At 36.3% G+C, this 13,066-nt stretch overlaps 1 protein-coding gene across 2 annotated transcripts in view; it reads right to left on the reverse strand.

The window, feature by feature from the left end:
* The window catches only part of VWA8 (von Willebrand factor A domain containing 8), a 325,814-nt gene that overhangs the window by 279,662 nt on the left and 33,086 nt on the right, over positions 1 to 13,066 (reverse strand). The window contains exons 1-3 of one of the 2 annotated variants that reach the window (XM_045076623.1): positions 9,586 to 9,696; positions 4,255 to 4,385; positions 1,189 to 1,299 (exon numbers count right to left, since the gene is read on the reverse strand). In XM_045076623.1, the coding sequence (XP_044932558.1) occupies positions 1,189 to 1,299; positions 4,255 to 4,338 (195 nt within the window). In that variant the 5' untranslated portion in view covers positions 4,339 to 4,385; positions 9,586 to 9,696. Of the gene's footprint in view, positions 1 to 1,188; positions 1,300 to 4,254; positions 4,386 to 9,585; positions 9,697 to 13,066 lie in introns of those variants that run through there. The other variant, XM_004759284.3, reaches the window with a different exon arrangement.

Consider the following 13,066-nt stretch of genomic DNA (forward strand, 5'->3'; position numbering starts at 1 on the left):
AAGACAATGTGAATATCCAGGTCTCCAGAAATTCTTTCACTCAGTGGTTTTTTTACACTTATAGTAACTTGACCTTTGTATAACACATTTGAACTGAATCTGATCCACTTACATGCAGATTTGCAGATTCAATTTGATGAACTGAAATTGATCCACTTATATGCAGATTTTTTCATTATAGTGTTATAAATGTTTTCTTTCTGATGCTCTTAATAACATTTTCTTTTTTTCTAACTAAGAATAGAGTATATAATACATATAATATCCAAAATCCATTTATCAACTGTTTGTTATTGGTAAGGCTTTCAGTCAACAGTGGGGTATTAAGTTTTGGGGGAACCAAAATTTATATGCAGGTTATTGATGCTCAGGGGTCAGCAACCCTAACCCACTTATTGTTCAAGTGTTAAGTGTATACTCTTTTAATTATAAATAGTGTGCTCATGAGTGTGAAGAAATGTTCAACAAGCTTCATTATAATATTGAGAAAATATCATCTTAGTTGGTAATCTGCACCTAAGAACCTACCTCTCCCCCAGAAAGGATGTAGTACCTGGAAGTATATACTTAATTTCACTATGCTTAATACACCTTTACCTACCTGACTTTTATTTTATTTTTTTTTTTAAAGATTTTATTTATTTATTTGACAGAGAGAAATCACAAGTAGGCAGAGAGGCAGGCAGAGAGAGAGAGAGGGAAGCAGGCTCTCCGCTGAGCAGAGAGCCCGATGTGGGACTCGATCCCAGGACTCTGAGATCATGACCTGAGCCGAAGGCAGCGGCTTAACCCACTGAGCCACCCAGGTGCCCCCTACCTGACTTTTAGATGGAGAATACTTTCTAAATGTGCTAGACAATTTCCTATATTAAAATCTCCTTAATTCCTTTTTAAAAATTCAAATTTCTATGTGCAAGTACTAGGAAGCAATTAAAAACTAAGAAATCAGCATATTGATCTTTAGGTAACATTTTAGAACCATTAATTTCATCTATACTTTCTACTTAGTGCTAAACCAAGAAGGCATTTCCAAGAACAGGAAAACCAAAATTCTAAATTAAATCTGTCTAGAGAAGGCACAGTACATTATCTTCACTATCACATGGGCTAGCTCTATTCTGCTTTAAAAATCAATTTTGCATAGACCTGGACTAAACAGTCATGTGTTGCAGTGTGATAAGAACTTGCCTGATCAATGTAAAAAGCTGTGCCTCCTCGGATCTCTCGACGCTGTTTGAGATCGGTTTCAGTGGTGTCCCTGGACAAGGCAATGTATTCAACTTCCCGTCTGGTCAGCTCCTATAGAGCAGAGAGTGAAATTGTCCCCAAATTAAATCCAATTCCCAACATATGCTTTGAAGCCAGTTATACGACAATGTTACTGCCCTAGAGAAGAGCATTCTAAATGTAATTCTGATTTAAATCCTTCTGAGTCTTAGCTGTGAGAAAAATGCAAAACATTGAACGTTAATGAAAAACATGCACGTACCTCTCCTCAGAGCTCTACTTTTGCTGCATCCAATAGTTCACTACTTAATAATTATTTACTTCTTAAGCAATAATAATCATAGTCAGGTCTTGTAAATCTTAGTATTTTTTATAGAATTCTTTTCAAATACCACAAGTAATAACTTGTTTAGTTTTTTCACAAATGATAGTCATTTCAGTAAGTAATGTTCACCTTTTTCTTAAAGGGCATCTACGTTAATTAAGTCCATTAACCAGTTTACCAACCGTATGTGATATGTTGGGTTCACACTTAACCAAGTGTGAAAACAAGGTGAATACTAATACAAAGATCAACAGAAAAGGGAAAGAAAACAAACACAGCTCTTCAGGAAGGACAAGAAGAAAGGAGGAGAGGAAGGAGAGGGAAAATAGAATTCTTTCACAGAAAACAAGCATTTTGGTTTGAAGGGGAAACCATCCAGAATTCATTTCTTTTGGAATAATTTATGCATCCCTAATGTCTTTTTGCCCTGCATGTGACAATTACATACAAAAAGTTTTTAACATTATCCTTGGTTTTACAATATTGAATTAAAAACAATGCTGCGCTCCAGTTAAATAAGGCATACAATATGTTGTTATTAAACAGGAAGAACAAATTAATTACTGACGTATAAAGAAGAAAATTGAATGAGCATGCCATTCATGGTAAAAGAGGATAAGTCCATACAATAGGATTTTTTCCCCTCTGCCTTATCTCCATGTAATGCTGATAAAAATATAGTGTCATTTTCATTTTGTTTTTATAATATACACCTGTTTCCATATACCCATAAATTCAAGTACGTATGAAAAGAAGAAAACATTTTAAATAGAGAAAACACACATATAATGATGAAGATATGGTGATACCAAACAATATTTTTCTAAATAAGAATGAACTGCCAGTGAAAGCACACTTTTGGATTAAAGCAGCAACTCCTCTTGTTAGTGGATACCTCCTTCTTGCTTCTGGAACACATCGCTGGTATCATCATGTTGGGTTCACTGATTGGTTGAATGTGGTCACTGGAAAACCCTGTCAAAACTGGTTGACAAAGTCATACATACCTCTTATTGTTAATTTGTACCAGAGTAACACCCTGAACTGCCACACTGACAGCTCAGACCAGACAAGCACCAGCTGCTGCTTCCCAGGGATGGTCTGAGCAACTTCACCAACAGTACCAGGAGCAGCAGATGGAGGAGGCAGCAGGGGTCTGTTGAGTTTTTTGGGGGCTATCATAAAATTCCTTCTACATGGATTAAATATAAAAGACACACAGCTATCAAATTATTTCTACTTCATTTCTTATTGGTTCAGCAGGCTTGCCCCAAAATCTCTGCCTGTACAGTCTTCATCTACTCTGGATATTACTAAGCGTAGGATCTGATATCTAATGGCAACAGTACCCACTTGCAGAGTTTGCAAGGAAGCTTAGGCTAGTAAGCTTTCTTATGTGTATTTCCACATCCTAAAGCTGCCTCAGCTCTATTTCATAATTTAAAGTTTGTGGGGTTTTTTTTAGAAATACAGGTTTCACACTTACAGACTTATATTGCATTTTTGAACCAACAAGACTCCTGTAATCTCCCAGCCTTTCTCATTCCATATTCCTAACAAGCTTCAGGGTCTTGCCAAAAACAAAACCAAAGTAAGATACTGTGGTCATTGTAATGAACCAGGTAGAATGGATTCTCAGCAGCTGACTCAGCATTCCTAGATAAACCACTTTGCCTTGTTTATTAATAAAATAAGGCTAATACTACAATGACCCATTATATCTCACAAGCTGGTTCTAGGAACACACATAAAATATGAAAAGTATGCGCTCAAAGAAGTTAGGTTCTTATTTGCCCATTGTATTTTTATCATCCTCACCCTATATGATATTAGAAGTACCAAAATAAATCTACTACTAAAATAAAAGAGTACAGAAAGCATATTTCAATAGCACAGAAATCAATTCTTTAATAATCAAGTAACACAAGGAAGCTGAAAACAAAGTTCTTCTCTTCATCCTAAAAAATATCTTCAGAACAACTTCATCTGATCGCATTCTTCCTCCCATCAATAGAACAATGTGTATTAAACCTGACAAAGTAGAAATATAGTCCTATACATTTTTTAAACCTGTGTTGAGATTTTAATATTTCAATTCACTTTATAACTATGCTCAGAGAACTACGAACATTTAAGAGAATAACAGGTCAGAGAAAGGATTTGAAGTCTAGCTCCATCATTTACTAGCTGGATAAAACTCAGTAAGCTAGTTTAATAAAGTAAGCAAGTTTTAATAAACTCGTTTTCTCTATCTAAAGGGAAAAAAGCATGTAACACATAAGAGATATTTTACAAACTTGTGGCTTCCCTTGAAGACTATACAACATCAAAAAGTCAAGAGAGTTATTTGGCATTTTAGGATGTGGATCTAAGATAAATATTCCTTGAATAATATAAAACTGGGTTTTGTTTTGTAATTTCAGAATTTATGATCCAATCTGCCACTCATTGCCTGAATTTGAATTTCTTTTTTACCAGAAGTTGAGAACTTTCTAGTTGCAGCCAAAATTTCCTAAAGCTATGAAAGATAAATGCACATTTGCTTCCCAGAATACTTATTCCAAAATCTTTATTAAACAGGTTATCAACCCGAAAATTTTTTTGAGTAATGAATAATCCTTATATTTTTATAAATTCTTAATTTATTTTAGAACATAATTAATCCAAGTTCCCTTAGGAATCCATAAGAATCAATTGCTCACCAGGTATTGCATTGCAATAGAACGTCGAAGAGGCCCAGGAGGTCCTATTAGAAAGACATCTTGCCCCAAAAGATCCTTCTGCATTATCCATCTTAGATGCTGAATTACAGATTGAGCCACAGAGTCTGAAACTTCAAGAGGAAAAAAATAAATAAAACGAAATGCAAACCAGACTACTACTTATAATATAAATCTCCAAGCAATCAATATATTTAGTATATTATATTTTTAAAAGCATATCTATGTGTACACACATACATACTCATTGATAGATACACCTGGCGAATTCTCACACTGCTTTATAGTAAAACCATTGTTATCAATGTTAAAACAGGACAAAGTTTATGATCTCATAAACAGGCACATAATCCCACATTTAACAGTTTTTAAGAACATTTGAATGATCACCTGTAAGTGTCACTAAAGAAATAAAAGCGATTTTCAAGGGCGATATAAGGCACTGGAATTGTTATTTTATCACAGTTTTACAGTCCAGTGCTTTTGTTCTAATAAGGGACCATGATCAAATCATCCCAGACAATTAATGATTATCACAATCTTGAAAAATTGAAGAAAACTATTAACTTAAATTGTCAATAGGATGTGAGATCTACCAAACTTCACAGTGAGAAGGTTAAGTGACTTGACATCTTCAGATGTCTATTATTTAAGTCTATTCTTATACACCAACTCTTGGGAATAGTAGACTACTTCATTCCAATGCCCTTCTAAGTCTACTATTAAATCACCCATTAATCTGCTCATCTTCTGCCTACCCATTTTATAAATGTTTGAATTAATATAATTAATTTGTGTTTGCTCATTTGTAAATCACCCAGTGACCTAGGAAGTGCATTTCTAGGTATCTAAGAAACACTCTTGCCCTTCTACATCAGGAGACAGATGGAATACTCACAGAATGCCATTCAAGATAAAACCGAATACAGCAAAGAAAAGGAAAACGTACTCATTCTTAAAAAAATAAAAACACAACTGGAGACTGGAAATGGATAAAACACACATAAAGGAATACTACATAATGACAAAAACAGAATGAACTACCACTACTTCCAATATGTTTAACTCTTAAAAGATATTCAGTGAAAAAAATTAAGTCACAGAATAAATCTCATATGATACTGTTTTGATAATACTCAATAAGCTAGCAAACTGAATTCATTAGAAATCCATACATATGTAATAAAGTAGTGCTTGAGAAGCAAAAAAACAAGAGAATGATAAATTCAGGATAATGGATACCTAGGCAGAGAATCATAGAAATTCTCAGGGAGAATAATATTCTCAGGGAGAATATTACCAAAAACCAAGAGAATTTCAATGGTTTTTGGTAATATTCTAGTTCCTAAATTGGATGTGGGTTACAGTGTCTCCTTTATTATTGTGTTCCATTTTACACATAAACACACATATATATCCCAGATAAGTCCTTTATATGTACTGGATATATTCCATAATTTTTACACTTTGTTTACTCACCCAGTGAGGTCATAAAAGAATTCAAAGATCAAACTAAGAACTCTTGCCAAGGCTAAAGCTGTGCTTCCCCCACCAACCTCAACAGCACAACTTTACAAGTGTAGTCTACCTCCCACCCCACCCACAAAGCTAACATTTAACCATGGGAAAAAATAAAGAGAAATTTCTGATTTCCTTTATCCTGGTGAAATGATCAAGAACAAGGTTTGGGGGGCAGCCTGGTTGGTTTGTCATGTCACTGGGTTCACACTAAAGCATCTCATAACTTCCCCAAACCAAGTGCCTCTATGTCTGAAAATCAGGAGATTCACCACTTAAGTGGACGTGTGTGGCTTCTCTCCTGTCCTCTGAATTCTCTACAACATGCACAGGGAACTTATCACCCTCGAGGGGGCAAACACTGGTCCTTGGAAAAGGGGTTGAAAAAAATCGTTAGATGTTACAATGGTCTGCTGTCCACTAAAGGGATACTGTACATAAAAGATATGTAGTAGAACTGTGGTATTAACATTTCATGAGATTGGGGAAGACAAGTTGGGGTTTAAATGTCCTTGGACGAGCAATAATGAAAAACAGATTGAGAAACATTGCTCTAAGACCTAGACCTCTGAAAATCTACCAAGCAGTTTCAGGATGCTGTGGAAGCAATTCACCTGAGACTGGAGACTCGACTTCATTTATAACTATCAAATGTCCACTTAAACTATTTTCTTTCCCACTTCAGGCCTAAATCCATCTTTGTGATATATAGTTTACTCTTTCTTATTTCAAGATGAGTTAGTCAGCTTGCTGTATAAGGATGACACAAGATAAAAGAGTTAAGAAGCTTTAGCTTCTCTGTCATAAAATTACACAATGTTCCCTATCCCACGGATCTACTACCTCTTCTTATGCCAATATCAAATATATAATTAAAAACATGAACACTTTTGGGATTCTTTTTGCTTATGTTTTTACAAACCTCAGCTTACTTTGGCCACAGGCCCTCTCAGCACTGTTCTTACAGTTTGGTGTCACTTTGTATTTAGCTTTGGCAATGTGCCTGACCTTCCATTACCTGGACTTGACTATTTAAAACACGACCATTTCCAAAGTTCTAGAAGGTAGAGCCAAGTAGGTAGGTCTCTTCTGCTTCCTCCCACTGTTTATTATTTATAACTACTTGTAACTGTTCATAATTACAGTCTCCATTAAGTTCTATATAGTTCTATTCCATTTTGAATGCCTTGACCTTGGAACTATAGACATTTTTAAGACTTTTTTTAAAGTTGAAGGCAGCAGTTCCTAATCAAATGAGAGGTCTGGCCCTCACAAGTTGTCAGTATCAATTAAGTGCTGCGGTACAGGAATAATTTTCTTTTTTTTTTTTTTAGCAAACTCATGAAGAGTCAATTATATCTATAATTACAGAGCCCTTTATATGCCATGTACTTTCTCAAGCAGGAGAGAAAGGCAGGAGAGTTATCTGAAGTGGGAACTGAGTATAATCCCGAGTATGCTCACAGGAATGAATCCACTGAGCACGATCCTCATGTGTTGAGAACCACTGGTCTAAGGTACATCTGACAATTCTCAGCAATCCTTTCCTTTACTCTTGCCACTCAACAGCGGTTCCCACCTAACCACAATACTGCCACCACTCTATGCCTGCCAGAAGGCATCTGGAAATGTCTGGGGGTACTTTCAGTTGTTGAAAAGCTTTGGGGGATGAGGGATAATTTGGTACACTACTGACATTTAGTGATGCTTAATACAATGTCCAAGGTAGTCCCATTGCCCAGTATGTCAGTGGCACCCTTGCGGAGAAATAAAATGTCTGAGTTTGGGTTTTTTTCAAGGTTTCTGTTGCTTGCATACCACTACCGAATTATTTCTAACTAGTCACAATTAAGTCTGGGGGAAGAGTTCCTCTTCGTTTCCCCTAGCTTCTGAAAGATGAAATTGTCAGGAAGGCAAATCAGTAGTGAAGAAATTCTACCTTTAGTTTGATCTGCTAGATGTCAAGATATCCAAGGCTCTCATCACCACATTTCAATTCTACGTAAGTTTCTTAATACACATAAGCAGCTTCTGAATCCTGTAGCTGGCCCTGTAGTCTATGCTATACCTTCAGTAAGACTTCTTTTCCCGTATTTTGTCCTTCTCCAATAAACAGTCATAATAACAGCAATAATTTATTACATCTTTTTCATGTGCCGGGTAAAAATACAAATGATTTTTCATACAGGATCTCTTTTGGAACTCACACCAACCCTAGGACGCAGCAGACTCTACTGTGTCAGAATACAGAATTGGGCCAAACTGTTCAAATCCCAACTCTGCTGTCTACTAGCTATGTAAACTTCAACAGTTATTTCAATTCTCTGTGCTCAGTTTCTCCATCTGTATAACAGATATAACAAAGGTACTTATTCATAAGGTCATTATGAGGATTAAATTAGGCACTTAGAACAGTGTCTGGTAATAGTAAGGGCCATATAAGCATTCTTTAAATATTCATTACCTAAGTTTCATGAAAAGAAAATTGAAGTTCTTATTCACAGTTGCTCTGTGCATGAACCAGGACTTTGACCTAAGCTTCTGAGTTCAAAGCTTGCACTCTAGCCTTTATGTCCTACTACGCCTCCAAAATCTTTTTAACAGGCTCTATCTTCAGATCCAAGATTTTCCCTACAAGTATGCACCTCATGGGGCTCCAACAAGTTTAATGGACTTGCTTTTCTGGACATCAATACTATTTCTTCATTTTTGAGGATGCCAATGATATCATGTTTTACTCCTTTTATTGAAAATTCCAATTTTTACACTATGATATGAGAGGACATGTTTCTCTTAAAAAAAAAAAACTCCCATTTTTACTTACTTATTTTTTAGTTTAGTCTATTATGTCAAAGAAAATATTTAATTTGTCCAAAAATTGTATTAAACTACTGAGAGAAAGCATCACATACTGCTGTGTGGTGTCTGTGGTGTATTTTACGTTAATGCTTGAAACTAGCTGTATTTTTAGGATGGCCTCAAGAAAACATGAGTCATACTTAAAAGCATTCCAGAAATAGAAACAAGATGTAAGACTGTACATTACGAACATCTGCAAAACAAACCGCCAAACTGCCATGCATAACCTCATATAAACACAGCCCTGCGTGCACGAGGAAACCCTGACTTCCATGTTTTCAGGCACAAGATGCTACCTTCCAGGAGGCCATATAATGATAAACTGATGTCAAAATGAAACCAGAGAGCCTAATCCTATATTCTAACATTTCCCTCTCTAGGTAAAAATAAAACATCTGGTTCATGTTGGGCTACATTCCTTATTCAATCCCCAGCCGATACTTGTTTCACCAAAAAAAAAAAAAAAAAAAAAAAAAAATGTGTACTATTTTTACCCAGGCATATTCAAGGGCTTTAAAATAAGTTTATTAAAGGAATCCAAATTATAATTTTCTCCCTCTGCAGACTTAAACTTGTCATACATGTAAAGATTAAAATTAAAATTTCAGAAAATTACATAGTTCTCATTTCATTATAGTAAGTCCTTGAAAACTAGTGATGCTTTGTAAGCATCCCAAGGGGCAACATAATATAATGGAGGGGAAAAAAAATGCCTTTGAAGCCAAACAGATGTAGCTGTGATTTCTCATCCTGTCTTTTATCAGTGTCCTTGGACAAGAATTCTGAATCTTCCGGGCTTAAGTTTTCTTATTTTCAAGAGAGCATTAATAATACTTATCAAGTATGACTATTATGAAGATTACAGGTAAAGCGTCATGCCAAACCCCTCAGCCAGGGACAACCACGAATGGAAGAACATTAAAGCCTTATCCTCACCTGCAAAATCCTCTACCTGGTGTGCGTCCTAGACAGTGGGCTGCACAGTGTGGACTCGGTGGTAATGACAGGGCTTCTGGGTTTATACTCAAATGACCATCTGGACCTAGAGCCCACCCTGAAGAAATAAAGGAGAAAGGAACCCAACATTTACCACATCCCTGACTACTAGAGCTTATGTTAGGTACTTCCTCATGGCATTTCACTGTATTGACCATAGTCATCCCACAAAATAGTTCAGGAAGAATGTGAACCCGAGTTTGCCACACTACCCTGCATTCCCTCCTACCACAGCACAGTGAGAGATTTCAAAAGAATCACACCTAATCTCAGTGCATGTTCATTTACTAAACTGTCACCTATCACATATCATTCTGTACTTGACTATGATGGATGTCAAGGAAAACAACATATAGTATATTTAGAACTGAAACCTACATCATTTACCACATGGGCTAACCAAACTAAGAAATTAAATCATTTACAGAGCTACATTTGTTAAGGACCTACTCTATGGGCTTAGCACCAAAATGAATATAATAAGGTCCTCTGAAGGTGTCAAAGGAAAACACTGCATATATTTAAAGCCCAGTTTATATAAAGCCACTCATCTATAATGTAGACTGATGAGTCTGATCCAATATAGCTGTAATCCAAATTAAATGAGAAGACAATACTGGCCAACACGGTCCTCAGAATAGAGAAGCCATTTAGTTTTTCTTAAAACAGGAAAAACACATCAATATACATTAAATAAATGGAAGCATATCCACATACAATGATTAAGGGTCAAGCTGTTTATTTTTTGTGTAGAGATATTGGAACAAGAGTATATATATGCATGTTTTTTCTTGTATTTGCATAGAGAAATACAGAAAAGATACCCCTGCAACTAATAATGTTGCAAATAATGTAAATAGAAACAGGTGAAACTATGATTTCTCAGTGTGCATTTTTTTTTATATTGTTTCAGTTTCTGAAACACATAAATGTACTATTCCTACAAAAAAACACCTAAGTTACTTTTTTTTAAAATCAAGTTTTAGAAAACCCTTGAGACAGGAAAATTTTTATAATATAATGCTTTGTGAAAATGGTCACAAAATAGTACATAGCAAATATTTTCTTGAATGATGCAGGTAAGTACAGTCATTTTTAAAAACACTGGGTACATTTATAAGATCTGACTCACACAAAGTATATTCTCGGACAAAAATTAAATTATATTGCAAATTAATAATAAAAAGACCTTTGGGGGCACCTGGGTGGCTCAGTAGGTTGGGCCTCTGCCTTTGGCTCAGGTCATGATCTCAGGGCCCTGGGATTGAGCCCCGCATCAGGCTCTCTGCTCAGCGGGGAGCCTGCTTCCCCCTCTCTCTCTCTGCCTCCCTCTCTGCCTACTTGTGATCTCTGTCTGTCAAATAAATAAATAATCTAAAAAGAAAATTAAAAAAAATCTTTGGAAAATCTCCAAATATTCAGAAACCAAACAGTACACTTGTAAATACCACATGGGTCAAAGATGAAATCAAAAGGGAAATTGCCAAGCACACTGGAACAAATGAAAGTAAAAATACAATGTAGCCAAATTTATGGCATGCCACTAAGGGAGTACTTAGGGGAAATTTTATAGCACTAAAGGCCAGTGTGGAGAAAAAGGAAGGATTTCAAATTAATGGCCTCAGCTTCTGCCTTAAGATACTAAAGAAGGAAGAGCAAATGAAACCCAGAGAAATGAAATTTATACTGATCAGAACTTAAATCAATGAAATTGAAAACAAAATAATTTTTAAAAATTAATGAAACCAAAAGTTTATTTTTTGAGAAATCAATAAAGTTGACAAATCAGGAGAGACTGATTAGGAAAGAGAGAAGAGAAAACAGTATGGAGGTTCCTCAAAAAGTTGAAAATAGAGCTAACTTACAGCCCAGCATTGCACTACTGGGCATTTACCCTAAAGATACAAATGTAATGATCCGAAGGGACATGTGTACCCCAATGTTTAGAGCAGCAATGCCCAAAATAGCCAAGCTATGGAAAGAGCCTAGAAATCCAACAACAGAAGAATCGATAAAGAAGATGTGATACACACACACACACACACACACACACACACACAATATTATGCACCATCAAAGAAATGAAATCGTGCCATTTGCAATGACGTGGATGGAACTAGAGGGTATTATGCTAAGCAAAATAAGTCAATCAGAGAAAGACAATTACCATATGATTTCACTAATGAGTGAAATCTCTCACTCACTATGAGTAATTTGAGAAACGAGACCGAGGATCATAGGGGAAAAGGAAATGAGATGAAATCAGAGAGAGAGATAAATCGTTAATAAGAGACTCAACCTCAGGAAACAAACTGACGGTTGCTAGAGAGGCAGGGTGGGAAGGAAAGGGTGGCTGGGTGATGCACATTGGGGAGGGTAAGTGCTATGGTGAGTGCTGTGAATTGTGTAAGACTGATAATTCACAGACCTGTACCCCTAAAGCAAATACAATATATGTTAAAAGAGAAGACACAGATTACCAAAGTCAGGTCAGGAATATGAGATAGGGGTTGACATGAAGTACAGATACTTCAGATATTAAATGGAGAATTAGTGTGAAAATTTTTATGACAACACACTCCACAACTTGGAAATTCCTTTAAAAAGTCAGCTGTTCTTGGGGCACCTGGAGGTTCAGTCAGTTAAGCGTCTAACTCCTGGTTTCAGCTCAGGTCATGGTCTTGCAGTCATGGGATCTAGCCCCACTCAAGCACGGCACTGAGCATGGAGCCGGCCTGAGATTCTCTCTCTTCTCTCCCTCTGCCCCTCCCCTTCTCCCACCCACTCACACTCAATCTCTCTTTAAAAAAAAAAAAAAAAAAAAAAGTCAGCTATTCCTTAGCTAACACAAGAAAAGGTAACTTCAATAACTGTATCTAACAAAGAAATTGAATTAATTAAAAACCTTCCTTTGAAGAAAACTCCAGGCCAAGATACCTTCAAGATGAAGTCTACCAACATTTAAGGAAAAAAAGCTAATTTTATACAAATCCATTCAGAAAACTGGAAAAGGAAGAAATACTCCTCAATTTATTCTATGAGACCAGCACTGCCTGAAAACTAAAATCTGACAAAGACATCACAAGGAAAGTGCTATAGACTGAATATGTTCCTCTAAAATGCACATGTTGAAATCCTAACTCCCAATGTGATGGTATTAGGAGGTGGGGCCTTTGGGAGGTAATTAGGAGCACTCACGAATGGGATTAGAACCTTTAGAAGAAAAGACACCTGAGCTTGCTCTGTCTCTCCACTCTTTCTGCCATGTATGGATACAAGAAGTCAGCGGTCCACAACCCAGGAGAGGGCCTTGTCAGAACCCGATCATACTGGTGCCCTCATCCCAGACTTCCTGCTCCCAGAATTGTGGGAAATATGTTTCAGGTTTTTCATAAGCCACCCAAGCTATGATGCTTTGTTA

The sequence above is a fragment of the Mustela putorius genome, unplaced genomic scaffold (genome assembly GCF_011764305.1).
Source record: "Mustela putorius furo isolate JIRA1106 unplaced genomic scaffold, ASM1176430v1.1 tig00000179_pilon_pilon_pilon, whole genome shotgun sequence".
In the NCBI taxonomy this organism is placed as follows: domain Eukaryota; kingdom Metazoa; phylum Chordata; class Mammalia; order Carnivora; family Mustelidae; genus Mustela; species Mustela putorius.